Here is a 23,089-nt window from a genome sequence, read left to right on the forward strand (position 1 = left end):
TTGACGCAACTTAGGGACTGTCGGGGAAGTTCTGGGGTCCGTTTGTGACGTCAGTGGCTCCAGCGCGTGTTCCCCGCCAAGCGCCTTCTCCGGCGGCCTCTTGGTTACAGGCATGTCGCCGTCCCAGGGTGTGCGCGTGCTTTTGGCTGCCAAGGGAAGTGCTTTTGGGGCAGATTTTGCTTTCATGGGGGGGTGTTTGTGATTGTATTTGAATATCAGACATCACTTGCTATTTCCCCAAAACGTGTTTTGAAAATAAAGCGATTACTTGATGAACTTCCTGAGAACCTGTTCTTGGGCCAGGATGGGCGCGGGGCGGGGCGCCGCAGACCGCCCTCGGGCGTGCTGGGGGGCTCCTTGGAACACAGAATCTGCCGCGTTCTTGGCTCTCTGGACCTCTGTCTTAGGGGTATTAATCGAGGGGTTTAGTTCAGAAAAGGATCCTCAGTTGAAGGTTTTGAGGAAAAACTAGTCATCAGATGCCCCAGAAAGCAGCTTCCCCGGGCCGGGGGCCTCCGCGTCCCCAGCCCTCGGCCCCGCGCTCCTGCAGACACGGACACTGCCGTGACCCTGGACGCCCTGCACGTCTCTGTTGAAGGAATCGGGTCGGCTGTGTGGGGCGGGCGGTAGCTTCTGAGCGTGGCCAGGCCGCTGCCCGGCTGGGCAAGGAAACCCCGTGGGCCAGGGGCTGCTTGGAGGGTCGGGGCGCGCCTGTGGCATCAGGCGTGTCGGTGGGAGCAGCGTCACCAAGGCTGAGAGTGCAAGCTCGGGGGTGGAAGGAGGCAGGGGAGCCCACCGCCGCACAGCCGGATTCGGGGCGGGGGCCACCCACACCCGGCGTGGGCCAGGGCCGTGCGCCTCCCTTCTGGGGACCCAGGCCTGGCAGTCTGCGCGCCCTGGGAGAAAGTAGAGCGGAGGGGTCCTCGCAGAAAGGTTTGGCGGGCCTCGGCAGAAAGCCCCTCTGGCAAAATGTGGCTCCCGGCCCATCTGCCTCCCCCGCGTGCCAGCTCCGGCGCGAGGCGGAGTGCCCTTCTCGGTGGCACAGCCGCGCCACGGTCGCTGGACCGGGAAGACGGTCGCGTCTCCCAGTGAGGCCTCGTGCGCGTCAGAACCAAACTCAAGGCGTCAGCAAGATCTCGAGTGATCAGGTGCCCGCTGCCCTAGGGCCTACCGTCCGGCCCGCACGGAGAAGGCTGCTGCCCCGCCGAGGCAGACGGAAGGTGCTGGGTCTGAGCCCCATCAAGGAGCACCACTGTCGGGGAGCTGTCCTCCCCATCTGTGGGCCCCCTCCGCCCTGAGCCGCGTGTGACGTCAGCCTGCGTGCCTGTGTCCGGTCGTGGATGGCGCGCAGAAGAGCGGTGGGAGCCAATGCCGGATAGCTCGGCCTGGGTCTCGGCTTGAGTGGCCAGCGCCAGCCATGGCTCGTCCCTCCCGCCGGCCCCCGAGTGGCGCAGCCGGTTTTGTCATCACTGCCACCGCTGCCGCTCGCGCCTCTGGGCTTGGCTTTGCAAGCAAACCTCACCCCTGTTTTAGAATAGCGGGTAACGCAGGTCCCTGCGCCTGGTGTTCCAGCTGGTGACGGAGGCCGGGTGTTCACTGGCTTGTGCCGCAGAGTCCACCCGGCCGCTCTCCCTGGGTTCCTCGCTCCAGATGTGAACGGGTCTCTGGGGAGGAGTTCAGGTGTCCAGGCCCACTCCAGGGGGAAACTCAGTCACGTCCCAGGGACGCCACGACCCCTCCTCCCGGGCGTGGTGACTGTTCCCGTGTGCTGGGACACAGGGGCCTGTGGAAGGGGGCTGGAAAACAGTCATGGAACTATTTCAGTCTCCCAACCAAGTGGCTTTCTCAGGGCTGTCTTTTTCCTCTAGAACTTAACGTATGCCCATGTCATGAGTTGCGTTTAGTTGCCGCTGTGTGTGGGACCCTCACAGCACTAAAAATGGACCTTCCCTATGGCCCAGCAATTCCACTCCTAGGAATCTACCCAAGGTCACAAAAACATTAATTCAAAAGGACACGTGCACGCCTGTGTTCACTGCCCCGCCATTCATGATAGCTGAGATACAGAAACAACCTAAATGCCCAGAACAGGTGACTGGATCAAGCAGATGTGGTCTGTACACACCGTGGACTACTACTCTGCCATCAAAAAGATAAACTCACGCCATCTGCAGCCACATGGGTGGAGCTGGAACGAGTCAGAGGGAGAAAGAAAGACACCGATGGCCTCTCTCACAGGGGATGTAGGGAGACCGAACAGAGGGTCAGGGAAGAGACAAACTTGCAGGCAGCCAGAGATCTAGGCACACAGCCGGGGGGTGGGGGAGGGAGAGGACCTCCCTGGTGGCTCAAGTGATTAAGACACAACTTATGAAGCTGTCCACAGCCTCTGCAGCACGAGTTCGATCCCTGGCCAGGGAGCTACCCACAGGGCTCAGCAGACCTCTTCTGTCTCCCCGCTGCTCCCCTCAGCAGTGTATGTCAGTAGATCTGCCTGCTCTGCTCCCCACTCTGTCTCTGGTGAGTCCTCTCACCCCTGCACCTCTGGCCTGTGCCCCAGCTCTTGTGTGCATAAATAAATAAATCTTTAAAAACAAAACAGGGGCGGGCAGGGCACTCGGGGCCAGGTGATGGTCCCAGCTGAGGCGGTGGCGGGAGACTGAAGGGACCACACCCGAGGGAGGAGCTGAATGTTGTGTAAAAAGAACAACTGTGTAGGAAAATTAAAAATAATTAAAAAAAAAAAACCAGGAAAGGAAAGTAGTCGCAGCGGCTGGGAGTGTGGCCGAGCGCCTCGAAGCCCGGTCCGTCCTGGCACGGGGGCACAGAAGGGCCCGGTGCGTCTGGACCCACGGCCTTGGAGCAGGCCTCCCCGCCGCGCAGCCAGGATTGTCCGGCCCGGGCAGGGGAGACTCAGGGAGGGTCATGTCTGTCCTCTCGTCACTTTGACATTTCGTGGCCCTCTGGCCCTCAGCCTCCAGGCACAGGTGCCCGTGCGGGGAGGGTCCTCTCGAGGCCCTTTCTCAGTCAGAGTGGGCCGTGGGCCTGGCCGCCACGGAGCCCTTGGTCTTGCTCTCTAGGTGACTGTCCCCTGGGGATGCCTGAGGACCGCGGTGGCAGGTGGGTCCAGCCAGCCACCAGGCTGGAATGAGGGCCGGCCCCAAGGCCATGGCCATGAGGCTCGGCCAGACCCGGCTCCTCTGCACCACGGCCCCGGGGAACGTGCCGGCTGTTGGGGACTCGGCAGGGCGAGGTCTCTAGGACCGTGTGGAGGAAGTAAGCCAGTGAGACCTGCAGGGCTGCGGCCGGAATGTGGGGCCGGCCGAGGCTCCACGAGCAAGCCCGCGCGGCGCTGCAGAAGGTGGCGGGATGGCGTGGCTTCAGGTCCGCTCTCCCAGGCCAATCCCAGCTGCCCCTGTGACCTGCACAGCGTGGGGGGGTGGAGGGGACAAGTGCCCCAGCAGGCTTCAGGGGCAAAGCCCTCCCTGGGCCGGGAGCTGGCGAGGGCTTCTCTAAGCAGCAGAGCCACGGGTCAGCCTGCTTGGCGGCGGGCGCTGGAAGCATCAGCACCGCGGCCTCTCCCCTTCTCACGCCAAGGCCCTGTGAGAGTAAAGAGGGGCAGCGCCCTGGGCCCCCCAGGTGCTGGAGGCTTCAAAGGTGGGAGTTGCTTCTCTGGGTGGGGAGTCAGGGCCCTGGGGAGGAGGGACACTAGGGGGAGTCAGGGTCCTGGGGTGGGGGAGTCAGGGCCCTGGGGAGGAGGGACACTAGGGGGAGTCAGGGTCCTGGGGTGGGGAGTCAGGGCCCTGGGGTGGGGGAGTCAGGGCCCTGGGGAAAGCCAAGTCTGGGTCAGGATTCACTGACAGGCTCACAGAGGTCCGGGGCCTCTGTCTTCAGTTTGGGGGCAAAAGGGCAACTTTGTGATGGGTCCCTAGAGTCTCCCCAACAGTGATTGCCTGTCCCCTCCCCTCTCCCATCTTGGGGACGCCCTGCCAGGAAGTGACCCTCCTGTTCGTGACCCTCAGAGGCATGGATGAGGCTGACCCTCCCAGGCCCTCCCCTGCCCTGGTGGCTTCTCCCGTGGCCTCTCCCGCAATCTTGTGACTTCACATGCTCCGTGGTGTCCGGGGCTGCCGAGCAGGCCCGCAGGCGGCAGCGAGAGCAGCGGTGCTATGTTGACTCACGGCTCTGGTGACCAGATGCCCGAATCCAGGTGTTGAGGGGCTGGGCTACCTCGGAGGCTCCCAGGAGGCTTGGTGCCCTGGGCTAGTGGGTACCCACCCATCTCTGTCCCGTCTTCACCGTTCCACGTCCCTGTGGGCCTCACGTCTGCCCCATAGAGGACAGGGAGTTGAGGGCCTCGAGATCCTTGCCATCTGCAGACCCTACTTGTAAGCCATCCCCATTGGCAGGACCTGGGGGAGGGCTGGGCCCGTCTCAGAGCGACTCTCCACAGGAGCGGGCCGTCCCCATGGCCGCCGGGTTGACGGTGGTGGCCCTTGTTCGCCGTTTCCTCGCGGACATGCTGCTCTCTCCACAGGCGGAAGACCCCGCGCCTCGCCGTCGGCCCCTTGCAGGACGCGCGGCCCTGCTCCGCAGGTGGGAGCCCTGGGCGGCCCCCGGCCCTGTGCCCTGCCATTCATGGGGCGTCCAGGGGCCCTCTGACGCAGGCCTCCCGTGGTTTCCTGCACCCCCAGTCACGCCCAAGGCCCCCGAGCATCTGTCCACAGGGGGTGCATGGCTTCTGGCTGGCTGCCTGCCCCCCACCCCCTACCTCTCCTTAAAGGCTAAAGGGCCACTTTGTAAACATGTGACTGTGGGCACCCCTGAGCCACTGTCTGTGGGGCCGAGCACCCGCTTTACTGACCACGCTTCTTCCTCCGGCTTTTGTTTCCCCAGGTGCCCTCTGCTCTTGGCTCAAGATGATTTGATGTTCGCTGCCATAGCTTGTTCACCATGATGGCGACGCAGGCGCTGAGCCTGGACGGCTACCAGGACGGGCAGCAGGTGAGCACAGGGCTGCGGCCCCCCCCGCGGCTGGCCGGTGCTGACCCACTCGGCCCGCACTGCCCGTGTCCTGAGCCCAGGTGCCGCCCCGAGCACGGTGCGCACCAGGTGGGCAGGACAGACACTGAAGATGTTTCCGAGTGATCCCAAGATGGCCGGGAATCCGACATACCAGCCAGAGCTTCTTGGGGTGCCCCTCGCCAGTGTTAGTGTCGCTGCTTATGAAGACAGGTGGATGGGGCAGGTGCATCTGACCTGAGCGGAGTGGCCCTGCTGTCTGGGGCGTGACCAGTGCGTCCCCGCCCGGCCACTCCTGATGCCCAGCAGCCTCCCGGGCTCCCGGGCAGTGGCCGGTCCACCAACTCCACCGATCTTGAGACCTTTCTTCCCCCGGGCGACAGCGACCGCCTGGTGTCCCCTGTTCTGTGACCTGAGGGGAGGCGTGGGAGGACCTCCGCTGAGGGACTCGGCCTCTCACGGGGACACCTGGGATCACGGCCGTGCCCTGCATGCCCAGAATCCCAGCGGGGGGTGGCCAAGTCCCCTCTCGCTCTGGGGCCCAGAGCTCCTTGCTGTGGCCAGCAGCCCCTTCCCGGGCCGGGGGCTCTCCGCAGCTGCCGTCTTCCCGGGGCTCTTCTGGGCCTCAGCAACTAGTTTCACGGTCCTGCTTTGGTTTGTTTCGGAGGGCTTTGCTGGACTGGGCTGACTCGGAAAATGCGAGCGTTTTTACTTGGTGTGAGGATGGAGGGAGGGTTCAGTGTCAGCCAGGAAGCTCTTTATCTCCTGGGGATTGTTCCTAAAATGCAGATCTCCCGGGGCTCAGCCACCTGGGCCCAGACCCCTGCCACCACCCCGTGCAAGCCTGCCCACCCAGCTCCCGGCACCCTGGCCCTGCCCTTCCTCCCCTGCCCTGGGGCAGCAGCGGGGCCAGCTCCCGGCCTCTAGGCCCAGCTCGAGGGGCCCTGCCCGCCCAGCCCCCTGGCGCCTGCCTCTGTCCTGCCCCTCCTCCGTCCTGGGCTCCTCCTCACCCCCACTCTCTGCTGGTGCCGCACCCAGGGCAGCCCAGGTCCCGGAGCGCGCCCGGGAGGGAAGCCCCGCTTTCCGTAGCAGCACTGCCCCAGGACCCAGAAGCTCTGGCATCCCTTTAGAGAAGCGCCCGGCGCCTGCCCCCTTAGCCCCGCGGCTCCGCTTCGCTTACAGACATTCAAAAAGGAAAAAAAAACCCTGAATAAGTCTTTTAAGGATTTTCTGCACACTGCTCTCAGATTTTCCGCTAGAAAGATGGTGCTTGGGATTTTGGTTGCTACAGTTGTTTTTATTAAGAGAGAGAAGCAATTCCCCTCCTAGCATCTGCAGGCAGCAAAGGTGCCCTCGCTGGGGGGTGGGGGGGAACCACCTGGGGGCACCGCCTTGGGAACCCTGGGGAGGCGCTGGGGCGGGCAGGTGGCTCTGCTGGACGGCCTGGCCCTGGTCCTCAGGCCAGGGGCCACGAGAAGTTTGTTGTGGCTTTTTTTTTTTAATTTTTTTTTATTTTTAAAAAAATTTTTTTTTATAGAGGCATGTTTATTTATTTATTTGTTTGCTTGTTTGTTTGTTTGTTTGTTTATACAAGCACTGGGTACAGTCAGAAGCGCGGGAGGGTGAGAGAATTCACCAGAGCCAGAGCGGGGAGCAGAGCAGGCAGAAGGACCGAAGCACACTGCTGAGGGGAGCAGCGGGCGGCAGGAGAGGTCTGCGCGCCATGTGGGACCCTCCTCTGGTGGCCGGGGAGCAGCCGGGGATCCAACTGGCGCCACAGAGGCTGCGGGCAGCTTCGCAACCCAGCGCTCAACCACTGCGCCACCGGGGAGGCCCTAATTTTTTTTTTTAAAGATTTATTTGTTTATACAAGCACTGGGTACAGTCAGAAGCGCGGGAGGGTGAGAGGATTCACCAGAGCCAGAGCGGGGAGCAGAGCAGGCAGAAGGACCGAAGGACACTGCTGAGGGGAGCAGCGGGCGGCAGGAGAGGACTGTGAGCCATGTGGGACCCTCGCCGGCGGCCGGGGATGGAACTGGCGCTGCAGAGCCTGTGGGCAGCTTCGCAGCCCAGCGCTCAACCGCTGCGCCACCAGGGGAGGCCCTGTTGTGGCACTTTTTTTTTTTTTTAGTAAACTCAATTCTTTTTGTGTAAGGATTTAAACACTTTTTTCTTAAGTTATAAGCAACGTGGCTAGTTGAGAGCAATTTAAAGCACGTGTGTGTCAAGGCGCCCCTTTGCGGAATGCTGTGTCTGCAGACAGCCCTGCCTTCTGAACGTACCACAATTTGTGTTCATTATAGTTTGAATGGCGTTCCTGAGATTGATTGATTGATTGATTTTTAAAGATTTATTTTTATTTATTCATGCATACAAGAGCTGGGGTACAGGCCAGAGGTGCAGGAGTGAGAGGACTCCCCAGAGACAGAGTGGGGGGCAGAACGAGTGGATCCACTGAAACCCACTGCTAAGGGAGCAGTGGGCAAGTTAGGAGAGGTCTGCCGTGCCGTGTGGGTAGCTCCCTGGCCGGGGATCCCACTCAGGCTGCAGTGGCCGCCGATCACTTCATAGCGCTGAGACTCTAACCCCTGCGCCACCATGGAGGCCCTGCTCCTGAGATTTAAGGGGAGACGGGGCATTTCAGCCCCAGCACAGGTGTGTAGCATGTTGAGTTCTAGTTAATTTTGAGAAAAGAAGACCGAGCGTGGCCGGCGTGTTCCTATAACACACGTGTCTTGTGAGGGCGCCTGCGTGAGGGCGTGCAGCAGGGGCTGTGAGCTGCGGTGGCGCTTCCCTCCACGCGGCCTTATTGTGATTTTTAAAATCATAAGCATTTGACAGTATTAGTCCTCAGAGGTTTTCACTGCTGGGAAATTTGCCCTTTTTCTAGCCGTTCGAAAAGCACACTCGATTCAGAGGCCTTGTTTGCAGGTTCTCGGTCGTAGTCTCCTCTGTCCGTTCTCCAGACAGGCGTAGTAGCGGCCTCTTTCCTGCTGAGTAATGAAGCTTCTCCTCCGCAGATGCAGGTGGTCACCGAGTTAAAGACTGAGCAAGACCCCAGCTGCTCTGAGCCTGAGGTGGAAGGGGTGAGCCCTCCCCCCGGGAGCTCGCAGACGCCGATGGATGCAGACAAGCAGGCCATTTACAGGTAGCCTGTGCTGCCCAGGGCACCGGGGGGGGGGGGGGCCCGGATCTTGGTCAATGGAATGTGGGCACCGTGAGTGGGCAGAACAGGAGCCCCGGTGGGGTCACGGCCCACGTGGAAATTCTCTCCGATGATCAGGTTATTCCTAATCATAAAGAAAGGTTTGGGATGTAAATCTGTGCTTTAGCTGTCCTTGCAAGAAAGTAATCTTCAGGCCCAGGTGGCTTGTGTAGAGTGTAACTGTGTCTAAACAAAGCCTATATGGAGTATCTGCTCACGCGTGCTGGAGAGTCCTGCCGGAATCACAAACAAGGAAAAAGAACAGGTGTACAATGTCTTCGGAAAAGAACGAATGTTTCGCCCTCATTTCTTGAGTGAAGCATCAGTTTATTATTGTTGTTTTTGCTCGTGAACTTAGATGTAACATCACTAATAAGCCATTGACAAGCCAGGTCCAGCAACACGTGAACAGAATGTTCTGCAGCGGGCAGTGCGTCCCCAGGCACGTGGTGTGGGAAGCTCTGCCCGAGGCCAGGAGCCAGTCCCCATAGTGCCGTCAGCAGAGTGGAGGCGGGAGCCCTCTCACCCTCATGGGGGCCGGCACAGAGCCCCCAGCTGGCCTTCCTTGAGCCGGGCGAGGCAGCGCGGGCCGGGGCTCAGCACCTGTCGAGGCCCAGCCCCTGCTCCGAGGCCAGAGAGGGAGAGATGGGACCGGCTCCACGTGTATGTGACGGGGTTGTGCACATGGAAAACTCCAAGGGGGCGGCTAAAGGCCTGCAGGAGATGCCCCACGAGACTCAGGAGCACACGGAAACCCACCCTGCTCCCCAGGGTGTGGGACTGCAGCTGAAGTGGGAAGACAGTGCTTTCACAGTCCCCGAAACGCAGGCATGACTCTGACCAAGAGCATGTAGAGCCTTTATGCCGAAAGCTGGACAAGCCGCCACGGGTGCTGGGACACACCAGCTCGCGGATGGGCCCACACCTGCCCCGCGGCGTGGCGTCCCCCGCTGCCGGCCCCCAGCTCGTGCATTCAGGCCAAGTCCCAGCAGAGGTTCTTGTACGTAAGCAAGTTAAATCTAGACTTTATTTGACGTCTAAAGGACTAGACCAGCTAACACATTTTGCAAAAGAAGAAGGAAGGTCAAGTGATCGGTCTCCCTGATTTTGAAATTTACTGTCATCTGACAGTGATTCAGATGTGACTCTGGTGAAGGGCCAGGCAGTTAGATCGATGTCCCAAACAGAGAATCCAGGAATGAATCTACACAGACAGGGCCCAGCCGACTGCTGGCAAAGGTGTAAGCCACTCAGTGGAGAAAAGGTAGACTTTCGAGCACGTGCTCTTGGGAGCGCTGGACACCCACATTCCAGAGAAAGTCCCGAGCTTGTATCTTATCCAGACACGGAGTCTCTGTCTCGGTGTATGCACCTGCGGTGAGAGCCGTCTCCGTGCCGTAGCGCGTCACTCGCCATAGGGAGGAACAAGGCGCAGGCACACCCCAAGGGGTAGCGGGATGGCTCCGATGGCCGCAGGGAAGCAGCAGTCTCTGTAGGGAGAGCCAGTCGTGGGCGTGCAGCTCCAGCGCAGGCCCGCAGCTGCCCCATGCGGTAGCCTATGTCGAAGAGACGACGCCCGGCCAGAACGGAAAACCGCTGCCCTGATCTGAGCCGTTGGGATCGGCACCGACGGGCTTGTGGACACAGGGCGCCCGTGCTTCCTGGGGTGCAAAGCTGGGACTGTGGCGGCTCCCAAGGGTGTTTCAGCGTGACGTGCCTGAACCTTGCAGGCTGGGTGCCGGGGACGCAGCCGGGCCCTGGGCCCACGCCCAGCCGGACTCGCTCTAGAGTTGGGCGCCCAGACGCGGACAGTGGCCGCGGTGCGGTTTGGGGAACCGTGTGCCTGCTCACGGTGCAGGGTGTCTTCGGGGCGACGAGGTCCCCCGAGGCGGAGCACAGTGGGATGGGCGCACGCTCGGCAAGCGCCGCTGGGCTCCACGCTGCTGGCTCGCCCGCAGGGCCTCTCAGCAAAGCTGTCCTGTGCGCGGACGCGCCCCCACTCGTGCCGAACATGCTCACGAAGTGGACCACGCCTCTCTCCTCCCCCAGGCATCCGCTCTTCCCCTTGCTGGCTTTGTTGTTTGAGAAGTGTGAGCAGTCCACACAGGGCTCGGAGGGCACCACGTCTGCCAGCTTCGACGTGGACATCGAGAACTTCGTGAGGAAGCAAGAGAAGGAGGGGAAGCCCTTCTTTTGTGAAGACCCGGAAACTGACAACTTAGTAAGTGAGAGACATGTTTTGTGTTTCCGTTTCTTCCAAACTCAGACTCTGCTCCGCGCACCTCAGACTTCGGGCGGGAGCTCGGGCCGTCTGCCGCTCTGCCAGAGGGGTAGCACGCGTGTGGGAGGTGACTGTTCCCAGGGGTACAACTCGATTGTCCCCCAGTCTTCCAGTCTTCGCTGCCTTTCCTCTGGGGGTGCAGTGGGAGGGTCGAGCCTGTGTCCCTATGGCCTGGGGGTTCCACGCTCCCAGGTGCTCCTGCGCCTGCCTCCCAGCCCGTGCCTCTGGCTCCCGCCTGGACACAGGCCTCTTCTGCGGGCAGCTCTGCTGAGGCTGCGACATGAGCCTCTGGTGGGGGCCGCCAGCACAGAGCGGGGTCAGGCAACAAGGGCAGGGGTGCTTCCCCCTGCTGTCCTGTCTAGAGCCAGTGCTCCCCTGCCAGCTCTGGATCCAGGACTCGGTCCTCTGTGCCCTCCAAGGGACGGCGGAGCCTCCAGAGCAACTGTCCTGCTGTCCCACAGGCTGCCGTGCCTTTTGGTCCCGGTGGGGCGCTGGTAGCCTCAGTGTGGGCCCCACCTTGGTGCAGCCTCAGCTGAGCCTCCCAGAAGCAGGGCCCAGAGATGCGGGCCGGGGCCCTTCACTGGTTTCCCTCAGAGCTCAGCTCCCAGGCCACAGCCTGCACCGGGGCCTCATCAGCAGAAGGGGGTCTTTGAAAAAAGTACTTTCCCCAAACAAATTGCCTAGTCTAGCTTATCCTTAAATTTTTATCAGCTGTTTAGCCCTTCCAGCCCAGTTGCTTCGCAGGGGGTGTCACCCATCTCGTCTCCGCCGCTCGCGCTCCGCAGGGGGCCCAGGTGGTGCTAGCAGCTGCACTGTGCGCGGAGCACCCCGGTGACTTGGTAGAAGGCTGGTAGAAAAGTCACGAGAGAAAGCCTTGAGGACAGCGCACTAAGCTGGGGCAGGCAAGGCTCGTGACCCCGGACCCCAGAAGCAGAGCCCCAAAAGGCAGAGTTGAGCCCAGGAGCAGAGAGGGCAGCGCCCGCCCTGCAGGGGGTTCCCACCAGGAGGCACCGAGGCCTTGTCGCACAGGGGGTGAACGCCCTGCTGGAGCCACCTCCGCCAGGAGGAGCTGAGGGGCGGTCGTGACGCCGCCGTCGGCTCCCCTTGTCTGAGCGTCTTCATGTTCTCTGCTCCTAGATGGTAAAAGCAATCCAGGTTTTGCGTATTCACCTCCTTGAGCTGGAAAAGGTCAATGAACTCTGCAAAGATTTCTGCAGCCGGTACATCGCCTGTCTGAAGACGAAGATGAACAGCGAGACGCTCCTGAGTGGGGAGCCTGGCAGCCCGTACTCCCCCGTCCAATCCCAGGTACTCTCCGGCTGCCGAGGCCCGTGCCCAGCCCCGGGGCCCTGCGCACCGAGTGCCGTGCCTCCCGAGGCCCCATGCGCCAAGCCCCCGGGCTGGACTGAGCGGCCTGCCGCCGCGGGGGCAGTGAGTGACGCGAGGCCTCGGTCTCCACGGCGGCCTGACTCTGGTTCCTGGAGGACGGACCATTCTTTCCTTCCCTCTTAAAATACCTTTTATTTATTATTTTTTTACGTTGTGGTAAAATACTCATCGCATAGAACTTACCCTTTTCGGTGCACAGTTTGACGGTGTGAACAGTCAGACCTTTCTTGCTCACCGTGCCCGCCGAAGCGGCCTGCAGCGCCGACGCCCCTGCCCGCCCCAGCCCACACCCACTGTCCGCTGCCATGTGGACTGTTCTAGAAGCCTGCCTAGGTGCATCATGCCGCTGCTGTCCTGTGTCTGACTGCCTGGCTGGGCACGACCCCCCAGGCTCCGCGGTGGGGTGTCCGGGGTGTGTTGAGGCCCTCCAGGCTGCTTCCTCCGTACCCGCCTCCACTGGCGCGTGGCCATGGCCTTCTGGTGCTTCCCGCCCCCGGGTGTCCTCTGTGGCAGAGTGGCCCCTCCTGTCTTTCGCCCTTTTTCTAATTAATTTTTTTGACTGTAGAGTGTCTTGAGTGTCCCCACATGAGGCCTTTTGTGGAGCCCACGCGGCTCACAGGGCTCACACCCCTGCCTGCAGCTGGCCTTCCCCGCCCCGGCAGGCGGCTCTACAGAGCAGGGATGTCCGCTGTCGGGAACGGGGTGGGCAGCAGAGGCCTTGCTGCCAGGCTGCTTGGCCTGTCACTCAGCGGGGGTTTCGGCGTGGGGCTGCTTCACTGGGGCAGGCGCTCTGTCACCCCTTCTTCCTGAGAGGCTGGCTGTCTCGAATTCTGTCAGGCACTTCTCCCGTCACCTTGCATGGATGTGTGACTGTCTTCTTCCGACCGTGAACGTGGTGGGCCTCGCTGCTGATCTTTCTGAACAAGCTCGTGTTCCGAGGGAAACCCCCTTGTCTGGCGCGCTTGCCTCGCGCTCTGCTCCGGGGGCCGTTGCTGCCTCCTCCTGGCCTGTGGTGGCTCTCGTGCCGGCCCTGTCTGGCCTTGGTGTCCAGCTGTGCAGCCTTCGCGGGGTGACTGGAGGGCGCGCCTGCCCCTTGCATTTTCTCGAGGGGACGCGTAACGTCGGTGTTCATCCTTCAAGTGTTTCAGAGCTCCCCAGCGATACTGCCCGGGCTGGGGGAGTTCTTTTGGGGAAGTCTTTAAAGTACAAATTCACTTTTCTTAGTAGTCACTGGGCTGTTCAGACACGCCCACCTCTGGTTTGGCCAAGACGTCGGCATGTGTCGGGTTGTGGGCAGAGCCCCTGGGTCTCGGGTGTGCAGCGTGCGCGCGTCTCCCTGGGAAGTGACGTGGGCGGCGGGGCCGGAAGCCTCGCGTGGGCCGAGTCCTCACCTCTCCACGGCGTGTTTCTGACTTGCAGCAGATTCAAAGTGCCATCACCGGCACGCTCAGCCCCCAGGGAATCGTGGTGCCTGCCTCTGCGCTGCAGCAGGGAAACGTCACCATGGCAACCGTGGCAGGTATGGTGCCGGGAAGGACACCTGCTCCTTTGCAGGAGGGAGGGCTCTGCCGCAGGACGCAGACGTGCTGCCACGTAGTTTCTGGTGGACGCGGCCGCCTGTGCCGCGCCGCGTCCCTAACTCTTTGAAGGCCTCTTTCTGTTTGTTCTCAGAGACAGATGCCTTCCTGCAAATCGTGTCTCTACCAAAAATTTCTGAGCACGAAGTTGTGTAGAGGAAAGGAGGCTGTGGCACAAGTCACTCGTCATTTCCAAGGCCGTCGTGTCAACTTGTGCTCTAAGCAGCACCTGGAAAATCTTAACTTGCACCATTAATTGATGACGAGCAAATAAAAATGCACTTTCGCGTTAGTCTTAGCTGCGTTAGTCCTAGTCTTAGTCTTAGTGAAAACCTTTGTGGGAAGCAGACTGATTCTTCGGGAAAGACCCCCCAGACTTTGTGGGCACAGAGCCGTCATCAAAATGGAGCAAGGCTGGGGGGCCACGCCCCCTTGGAGCCCGCTGCATGCAGGGGGTGCATTTGGCAGCACGTCTGTGATAATCCATCAGCCGGCGCCTTTGGGCAAATACAGGGGAGCGGGAAACCCAGCAAAAGGGCCCCCCCTCCGTGCTGCCCAGCAGGAGGCCCCCACAGAGCTCTGCTGGGCCAGGGGACTTGGTTTGCTGACTCACAGCCCCCAGCCAGGCAGCACAGTATGGCAGGTGATGAAGAGAGTTCTTTGAGCTAGAGATTTTATTCCTTCCGTAAGTGTATTGAGCGGAATGCCTTGTTGTTCTTCCTTTCAAGGTGGCACAGTCTATCAGCCTGTCACAGTTGTCACTCCGCAAGGCCAAGTAGTGACACAGGCCTTGTCACCCGGGACCATCAGGATCCAGAACTCCCAGGTGTGTGCCGTCTCCGTGGAAGGGCTGGGGCGGGGCCCTGGGCCCGCGGGAACCCCCAGCCTGGCCTCGCTCCCGGGGCATTCACCTGCCTCCCTGAATGCCGAAGCCTTGCTTCTTTCTCCCTCTTCATCCTGAGGTGGTGGGGGCGCGTCTCCCCAGGGCCCCCTGGAGGCCACAGCAGAACCCCAGGCCAGCGCATTCCTCCCAATGAGTGTTTCCGTGGGCCTGGGCCTGTGTGTGCGCAGCCAGCGTCTGGGCCTGTGTGTGCGACCTTTCTGCTGTGTGTGCACAGCCAGCGTCACGCTGGTGGTCCCTGTGCGCCCAGGGCGCTCCTTAAAGCCCCTGCCCCCAGCAAGAAACCTGGGAGGAAAGGCAGCACCCCATGCCGCCCAGAGGCCACCCCGGCCCCCAGGGGTCCAACTGATGCAGCTTCCAGAGCACAGGAGGTGACTTGGCGAGCAGGAGGGTGGTGACATTCAGGACCTTGGGGAGTCCTGCCCCCGCGCCCTCATGGTAAAGTGCACACTAAGCCCTGGCCTGCCAGACCCTGACGCGGGAGACGCCGGCGGGCTAGCACGTGCACTGCTCGAACCCGCGCGGGTGTGACGCAGCTCCCGCGTCAGTGCTTTTTTAAGATCCTGATTCAGTCATTTTTTCATTTTTCTTTATTTGTTTGTTTGTTTGTTTTAAAGATTTATTTATTTACATAAGAACCAGGGTACAGGCCAGATGCTTGGGAGGGTGAGAGGATTCACCAGAGACAGAGCGGGGAGCAGAACAGGCAGACTGACGAAATACACTGCTGAGGGGAGCGGTGGGTGGGACAGGAGAGGTCTGCTGCGCCGTGTGGGACCCTCGCCGGCCAGCTGGGATGGAACCCACGCTGCAGAGGCTACGGACAGCTTCACCGCGTGGCGCTCAACCACTTGCGCTACCAGGGGAGGCCCCCTGATTCAGTCTTTTTTTTTTTTTTTTTTTTTAATAGATTTTTTTTTTTTTTTAAGATTTATTTATTTATTTGTACAAGCACTGGGTACAGTCAGAAGCGCGGGAGGGTGAGAGAATTCACCAGAGCCAGAGCGGGGAGCAGAGCAGGCAGAAGGACCGAAGTACACTGCTGAGGGGAGCAGCGGGCGGCAGGAGAGGTCTGCGCGCCATGTGGGACCCTCCTCCAGTGGTCGGGGAGCAGCCGGGGATGGAACCAGCGCTGCAGAGGCTGTTGGCAGCTTCACAACCCAGCGCTCAACCGCTGCGCCACCGGGGAGGCCCCCCTGATTCAGTCTTAATGTTGGCTCCTTGGCTGTGACCTGCAGAGGTCAGCCTGGACAGGATCCAACTGTGCCCGATGGGGACACCTCGAGCCTCATGGAGGCTGGCTGGGGGGTGGGGCTCGGCCTGTGGCGGCAGGGCCCTGTGTGGGCTGCGCCTCCAGGGTGTCAGCCAGCTTCCTGAGCTTGCTGCGGGCTCTCTCACTGGCTGTGTTGGGCGCTGCGGAAGGCCAGGTTCTGGCCCCTGCCAAGAGCGGCTCGGGGAGCGCCAGGCCTTCCGACCCAGCCACTGGACTCCTGGGGTGTTTATGTCCCTGTTGTCCACTTCCTATTTGCTGAAAGGCCCCTATCCTTTGTCAGAATGTCTGTCAGCTTGTAGGGCATCAGCACAGTCAGTCTTCAGTTCCCGGGGTCTCCCTGTCCTCATGCCCTTGCTTGGATAAGCGTCCTTGTTTATGGCTCCCGGACGGGTGAGGCCCCTGGCTCCTGCCGTGCCTGTCCCGCTGCCTCTTGAGTGTTCCACTCTGGTGCCTGCTTCCCGTGGGGGAGGCTTGGACGTGTCTGCGCTGCCGGCGGTCCTCTCAGTGCAGATGGGAGCCTCTGACAGCCACCTGGCGCCCGCCCCCCGGCTGGCCTCGAGTCTGCCGCCTCGGTCCGTCTTAGTCCTGGCCTGCAGACATTGACCTCTGGGTGGGCAGCAGGGTTGCAGGGCTCCAGCACAAAGTCTTCCTGCTGGAGCCCCTGCCCCGTTCAGGCTTTGCTGGGCTCTGCGGGTGCGGGCTGCTTCTCCCCAGCCCGTCTCGGTTCACACTACCTGGCATGGTGGCGGCACCTCAGCCTGCCCCTGAGCCCCTCGGCAGCTCTGCCCAGCCGGCGGCAGCACCTCGGCCTGCCCGAGCCCCCCAGCAGCCCTGCCCAGCCGGCAGTGGCACCTCGGCCTGCCCCTGAGCCCCCCAGCAGCCCTGCCCAGCCGGCAGTGGCACCTCGGCCTGCCCGTGAGCCCCCCAGCAGCCCTGCCCGGATGGCCGGAGGCAGCACGGGGAAGCGCGGACAGGAAATCGACACAAATAAGGCAGACAAGTGAGATTTTGGCTCTGGCGCTTTGGAACCTGTTTTAAATGTTTGCTTTCGTTTCATACAAGCATGAGGTTACAGCTGCTGCTGAACCCCCTTTGCTTTCGGTCCTCAAACACACACACTCGCGTTCTAGACCCAAAGTGCAGCCTTGACTGCTGAGAATCACAGGTACAGCTGGTAAATGCAGAGGAAGCCTGGGTGACACGGGACACATCTCTCCAGAGTAGGTCTCCACCTCCTTCGGACTGTGTTCATGGATTCGTCCACTGAACTGACCTGCAGAGCTGGCCAGGCCAGGGTCCCAGGGGACCTCTGAGTTCCAGCAGGAGCAGCAGCTGACTCCCCGCTGCTGAGGCCCCGCCCTGGTTCAGCGGCATGGGTTGCTGGAGTCCGCTAGGCCTGGACGGGGGGTGTCATCAGGCGTGGTGCAGGGCTGGAAGGTGCCTGGCTGCGGAGAGACAGCCCTGGGCCTCGCCAGAGAGTGTCGTGGGAAGGGCCGAGCGCAGAGCGGCCCGAGGCCTCCACCTCAGCCTGGCGGGTCCTGTGTCCACCCTTCCGGGCTCAGGCCCTGCCCAGCACCAGGGTGTCTCCATCTGAAGTCCCGAGCTGCTTCTGATGCGAGACTGAAATTGTTTCCAAGCTTCAGTTGCAGTTGAACCAGGACCTGAGCATCCTGCAGCAGGACGACGGCTCGGCCAAGAACAAACGGGGCGTCCTGCCCAAGCACGCCACCAACGTGATGCGCTCCTGGCTCTTCCAGCACATCGGGGTGAGCAGCCCGCAGTGCCGTCTGCACCCCGAAGCACGCGTCTGCTGGCCGCTGGCCTGTGCCCAGCGCCCTCTTGTGTGGGGTGGCTCTCATGGCCCAGCGCTGGAGACAGGAGGGAGGGGACCAGAAATGGGGCGTTCCTTCAATCAGGGTCCCCTGGTGGAGAGGGAAGGCGTGCTGGCTGCCCGCGGAGAAACTGCCTGGACCCGGCGGGGTGGCACGGCCCGGGAAGTAGCCGTGCTTTACGTAGTGGGTTTGAGAGGAAGACGCGGTCATCAGGGGCAGCAGTTCAGGCTGAGCACGGGACCTCGAGCTGGGGGTTGGCCCGCAGGCAGCCCCGCTCTGCGGTGGCTGCAAGGAGGTCCTGGATGAGGAGGTGTGGCCTGGCCGGGATTTCATGGGGAGACTCAGGATGGCCCGGCAGAGTCTGGGTCCTCAGCCCCGGCCTCAGCAGTCCTCTGAAGTGACCCTGGGCTGCCAGTGGGGGAGAGAGGGACCAGCTGTGCTGCTGAGGGGTACGGACAGTGGACGCCACCTGCTGAGTTGTGGCGTGTCCCTGCGGGGAAGGGAGGCCACGGGGGCTGGGCATAAAAGCAGAAGCCCTTTCTGTGTTGGGAGGGCAGAAGGTCAGGGTCAGGCAGGAAGCTGCCTGGTAGCCTCAGGCACCAGCTCTTTGGCCAGTGCTTCCTCTGCGCTGCAGCTTTCTCCGGAGCTTCCAGCGGCTGGCCCTCTGCCAGCTGTCCTGGTCGCTGACTCAGGCCGCAGCAGACTGCCCCCTGGGCTTGCGCAGGCAGACACCATGCCAGTGCCCACTGTGCACGCGGGCAGCCGTGAGCCCCAGGGGGCGATGTCCTTTGCTTGGCCGGGGTTTCCTTTGTGAAGACAGACGCTCACATGCCCTTCTTCTTCTTTCCAGCATCCCTACCCGACGGAGGACGAGAAGAAGCAGATTGCCGCTCAGACAAACTTGACACTACTCCAGGTCAACAACTGGTAAGGCGCCTGCCGCCGCTGCGCCCCCTCCCGCCCTCCACCCCTTAGCAGTGTGCGGTTGTGTTAGGTCCCCTGTGTTCATTGAGAACGCATGGTTTTGGGGTGAGCTTCCTGGCAGTGGACACCAAGACTGGTTGTCCCCCTGCAGTGACACCCCCCTGTCCTCCCACCTGGACGCCTGGGCGGCTCTATCACCCGTGCCGGGGCCCTCGGTGGCGTGGGCCTACCCGGAGGCAGCTGGGATGGCAGTGCTGGCCCCGAGGTCCTGTGGTGGTTCTGGGTCACACGGCATGTGGACACGCGGGTCCTGACCAGTGCTGCCCGCACAGACTCCCTCATGCCCAGCTGCAGGGGCTTTCTGTGGCCAGCGCTGTGTCTCGCTCGCTTTTACTCACACTCAGACACGGGGGCCAGTTCCTCTGGTGGAATCGGTGTGCAGAGAGCAGCTTTGGCTCTAAGGCCTACGGGCGTCACCGTCTGATCTTAGCTGTTAGAGCTAGACGTGAGGTCAGGTGGGCCCTGACGTGCGTGATGAGCCTCCCCCAGTCCACGCAGGGGGTGCGCCCTGAGGCCTGCTGCCCGGCGCTGGGGCCGTCCACAGTCGGCCGTGGTGGCTGCACTGCATGATTGTCCCTGAGTGGGGCTTGGTCTCCAGTGTCAGCGCGGCTGCTGCCAGGACAATCGTCAGGGCGCCTCGTGTTGAGGTCACTCCCTGGGCTCAGCCCTGCAGGCCTGCGTGGCTGGGTTAGGGGCGGTTGTCTTGGGGGCTGCTGTTGCCGCACGCTGGTCTCCTTCTTGCTCTCTCCATCTGATGACTTCTTTGCACTTCACAGCCCGCCGCCGCCACATTGGCAGAGCTGCCTGGCTTGCCGCTAACGGCTTAGCGCCTGGCTCTCCACTGCCTCTGCCCGCAGGAGCCCTCCATCCTGTGCTCCGTGGTGTATGTGCTCGGCCTCGCACGGCGCTGGCCTGGACGCTGTCGGATGAGCGGGGCCTCCCTCCGGCTGCGCTGCTGCTGGCGGCCGTGCGCTCGAGGGTCTGCTCTGACTGGCACGGTCAGTGCGTTTGGGGTTTGGAGGTGAAGCACCTCGGAGCTGCTGCCGCCGTGTGTGAGGCCACTAGAGGGGGCGATCCACCCTGACGGCCGAGCAGGCCTGAGTCCAAACCCGGGTCTGCTCCTGTCAGGCCCCGACGTTGCTCCTTGGCTGCCGCCAAGGTCCAGCTTTTGATGGGTCAGCTTGAGAGGCGCTAGCAGGAGGGCGAGCCTCTGTCCGCACATGGAGATGGCCCAGGTGCCCTGAGGGGAGGCCAGCGTGGCCACCTCTGCCCCTCAATGCAGGCTCTGCGCAGCCTCCGTGGGGCGGTATGGGGTGACCGTCCTCCCGCTGCTGTGAGGAGCGGGGCTGCCTGGACCCTGAGACGGGGGCAGGAGGGGCCACCCTGCTCTCCCTGCCTCCCTCCCAGCAGCCTCTTCTCTCAGCATAGTTCAGGGTTGTGCCGTACGTGCCCCCGCGCCTGCTGCCCGGCCGTCTCCACAGCTCTCTCCCAGGAGGGTCTCGGCACCGGGGAGCCCTGACTCTCGAGAGGCTGCTGCGTCCAGGGGGTTTCTGCAGGCGCCATCTGGGGCTTGTGGCGGGCTGGCCTGGCGTCTAGGACAGTTCGGTGACTGGTGACCTCAGACATGTGAGGAGCTCGTGGTTTGGAAAGTCTTTTGAAACGGTGACGTTGTGGCCGCAGCTGCAGTCAGCAGGCGGCGAGGGCGTTGGCCCGGCCCGGCCTGCGTTGCTCCCGGAGAGGTGCCGCATGGCAGCCTCAGACAGCAGTGTCGGCCACAGACACCGCTCACGTGAGAAAGGGCCGTGGGCCGCGCCTTGTGCCGGTCTTTCAAACCCCGCATGCGCTATGGCCTGGACTCCGGCCCTCGCTGGCTGTGCTCTCGGCTTGTTCGGAGGGGACACGCGGCTCCGGCGGTCTGCGGGGCGCCCTGAGGCGGCTGCCCGGTGGAAGCTCGCGGCCCTGCGGAGGCTGAGGGGAGCCCTGTCGCTGTCCGTGCAGGTTCATCAACGCCAGGAGGCGCATTCTTCAGCCCATGCTGGACTCCAGTTGTTCAGAAACTCCCAAAACAAAGAAAAAGACTGCTCAGAACAGACCCGTCCAGAGGTTTTGGCCCGACTCCATCGCCTCTGGCGCCGCGCCGCCGGCCCCCAGCGACCTGGCCATGTCAGAAGGTAGGCGGGAGGGTTGGCCGCAGAGCCGGTCTCCGCGCTTTCCTGCGTCTGGACGCTGGGGCCTGGTGTGGCTGGGTGTGTGTGGGGCTCCGCCCTCCCCCTCGAGGCTTCCCTCCCTGGGCCTGGGGTGTTGGGCGGAACCTGTGAGTCCACACCCGGCCTCGCCTCTGCCTGCCCCCGCGGGGCTCCACTCAGGGCCGCCTGCTCCCTGTCCCTCGTGCGCTGCGGCGTGACTGGTGGTCTGCATTGCCCACTGTGCTGCAGGCCCCACCCCAGCCCTGCGGGGGCAGACCAGGCCACCAGACCGCAGCCCGGCAGGCTCGGCTTCTCCGTGTTTCCTTCAGGTGGCGTCTGCTCTGTCCTTAGGCTGCGCCAGTCCTCCTCCTGCGTGTTTTTTATGATATTTATTTTTACGTTATTTATTTAGTTGTGCACCACGCCATGCCCTTTGACCTTTTCTCCCCCCCACCAAAAGCCCTCACTCCCGTTCCCGCGAGTGGCGCGCTGAGGCGCCTGCGCACAGAAGCTGCTGCCCGTCCTTGTTCTCAGACCGGCTGCGCCTCGTGCCTCGAGCACCGTCTCCTGCTGTGGTGGCGGCACCTGCCTCTCCTCAAGGCTGATTTGTGCTCCCTGGCAGGGAGGTGGCCACTGCCCGCACGGAGGCTGTGTCGTCCGGCTGTGCCCCCAGGCCTTGCTCTTGCGCTCACTGTGCTGTTGCTCACACGCTGCAGGTGTCATGTCTCCTGAGTCCCGGGGTCTCTCTCTGCCGCCCCGAGTGTTCTCCCTGCCTGCTTGGTGCCTGGTGACACCTGGCCGCACCCGGGCCTCCAGGCCTTACCTTGCTGGGCAGGGTGTCTGCGGCCCTGGTCCTCCCAGGCACTGTGCCAGTGCAGCCAAGGTACCCAGGCTGCTCCTTTGTGCTGGCTTCTGTTCTCACTCAGGGCTCTTGGCCCGTGATCAAGGCCCGACCTCTGGGTGCCCCTGGGGTGCACAGATGGCAGGGCCTGCAGCCTGGCTCTGCGGGTGGGCACCGGGATCACCTGGTGGCTCCGTGCCAAGCCCCAGCGTTCCCTTGCATGCCGGCACAGGCCTCCGGGGCTGGCAGAGGATTCACACCTGGCTCCCGCCCTGCCTTGTTTGGCGCAGTCTGCGAATCGCGCGCTGGCGTCGCCTCCGGACTTTGCTAAGTAGAGGCCTGTGCTCATGCTGGGTCAGTGCCACTTGTGGTTACTGACTTGTCTGTCTGTCCAGCGACCCCGCGGATAACTGGCTCTCCCGCCCGCTCCCCTCGCCCCTTTGGGAAAGGCAGAGCCTGTCCCCTGGGGAGAAGTTCAGACAGAAGCACCCCGTGGGAAGTGTCTTCCCCCCCAGATGTTCTCCTCCGCGACAGTCCTCGCCCTGTGCACGCGGGGGGCGGGCCGGGGTGTAGAGGGATGAGAGGGGCTGCGGGGGGGAGAGAGAGACCCAGGCAGGCTTCTTTAGACCCCCACGCTGCCATCGGCTCTATCTCCTCTTGCTCTCACCGGAGATGCCCGCGGCGGCTCCCCGGGCTCCGTCGCCTGCTCGCTCCTGCTGGGAGACACACCGGTCGGCTCCCGTGGGGGTTTCTTTGTTCCTTTAAAACTGAGTCTCCTCCTCTGTCTCCTGCTCCTGGTCTTCTCGGCCTCGCTTCAGATTCTCTGGCCTCCTTCCACCTGGCAGTCCGCGCACACACACCACAGTCACACCCCCCACTACACCCCAGCCTGCCGTCGAGGGCGCCGCCGCTCCGAGGCCATGGGGAGGCGCAGACCTGGCCCTGACGTGTGGTGGGAGGCGGGCGCCCGTGGAGCCCAGACGCCACCCCGGCCCGTCTGACATGGCCTGTTCTGTCGCAGGAGCTGTGGTCACCATCACCGCGCCCGTGAGCATGAGTGTGGACAGCCTGCAGTCTCTGTCCTCGGACGGGGCCACGCTGGCCGTGCAGCAGGTCATGATGGCGGAGCAGAGCGAGGACGAGTCTGTGGACAGCACGGGGGACGGCGGGGCAGCGCTGGGCCCTGGCCACATTGGCGGGCTGGTCCTGGAGAACAGCGACTCCCTGCAGTAGGCGGGCCGGCCGCCTGGATGGCTGCGGGTGGCAGCAGGCGCCGCGCAGCCATGCCCGATGTTTTGTATTAGATGTAGGAGCGTGCACTTTTGTACCCAGTCAGCTTCGGAGCGTGCTTCCGGGCTGCGCCTTCTCCGGGCGCATGCGTGCGTGTGTTGGGTTTGTGCGGAAGTTCTTTACAGGTCTGACTCTAGACATGTGCGGGCACCGCTCGCCCTGACCAGGTTGAGGAGGGGCGCTGCTGTGTCTGGGGGACGACGCAGCGTCCCTAAGTTCCTGGTTCAGAAGGGCCCGGGGCCGACGCCTTTTTGTAGCCCTTGGACTCGAGAGAGGCCTCTGCACGCCGAGCCTGCCGTGGTGGCGGG

At 62.6% G+C, this 23,089-nt stretch overlaps 1 protein-coding gene across 5 annotated transcripts; it reads left to right on the forward strand.

The window, feature by feature from the left end:
• Nucleotides 1-4,953: 4,953 nt before the first annotated feature.
• Nucleotides 4,954-22,724, forward strand: PKNOX1 (PBX/knotted 1 homeobox 1; the record flags this gene model as incomplete). Of its 5 annotated transcripts, none has more annotated exons than XM_084232369.1 (10): nucleotides 4,954-5,004; nucleotides 8,043-8,170; nucleotides 10,277-10,448; nucleotides 11,646-11,816; nucleotides 13,317-13,416; nucleotides 14,203-14,300; nucleotides 17,286-17,414; nucleotides 18,331-18,407; nucleotides 20,463-20,635; nucleotides 22,513-22,724. In XM_084232369.1, the coding sequence occupies 10 exons, from the start codon at nucleotides 4,954-4,956 to the stop codon at nucleotides 22,722-22,724; spliced, it is 1,311 nt and encodes a 436-aa protein (XP_084088495.1). The 5 variants fall into 5 exon arrangements, with proteins under 5 accessions (XP_084088495.1, XP_084088497.1, XP_084088498.1 ...); XM_084232371.1 differs by having other exon boundaries at nucleotides 17,292-17,414; XM_084232372.1 differs by having other exon boundaries at nucleotides 14,212-14,300.
• Nucleotides 22,725-23,089: the final 365 nt, after the last annotated feature.

This window comes from Talpa europaea (assembly GCF_964194135.1).
Source record: "Talpa europaea genome assembly, chromosome: 4".
Taxonomy (NCBI): Eukaryota; Metazoa; Chordata; class Mammalia; order Eulipotyphla; family Talpidae; genus Talpa; species Talpa europaea.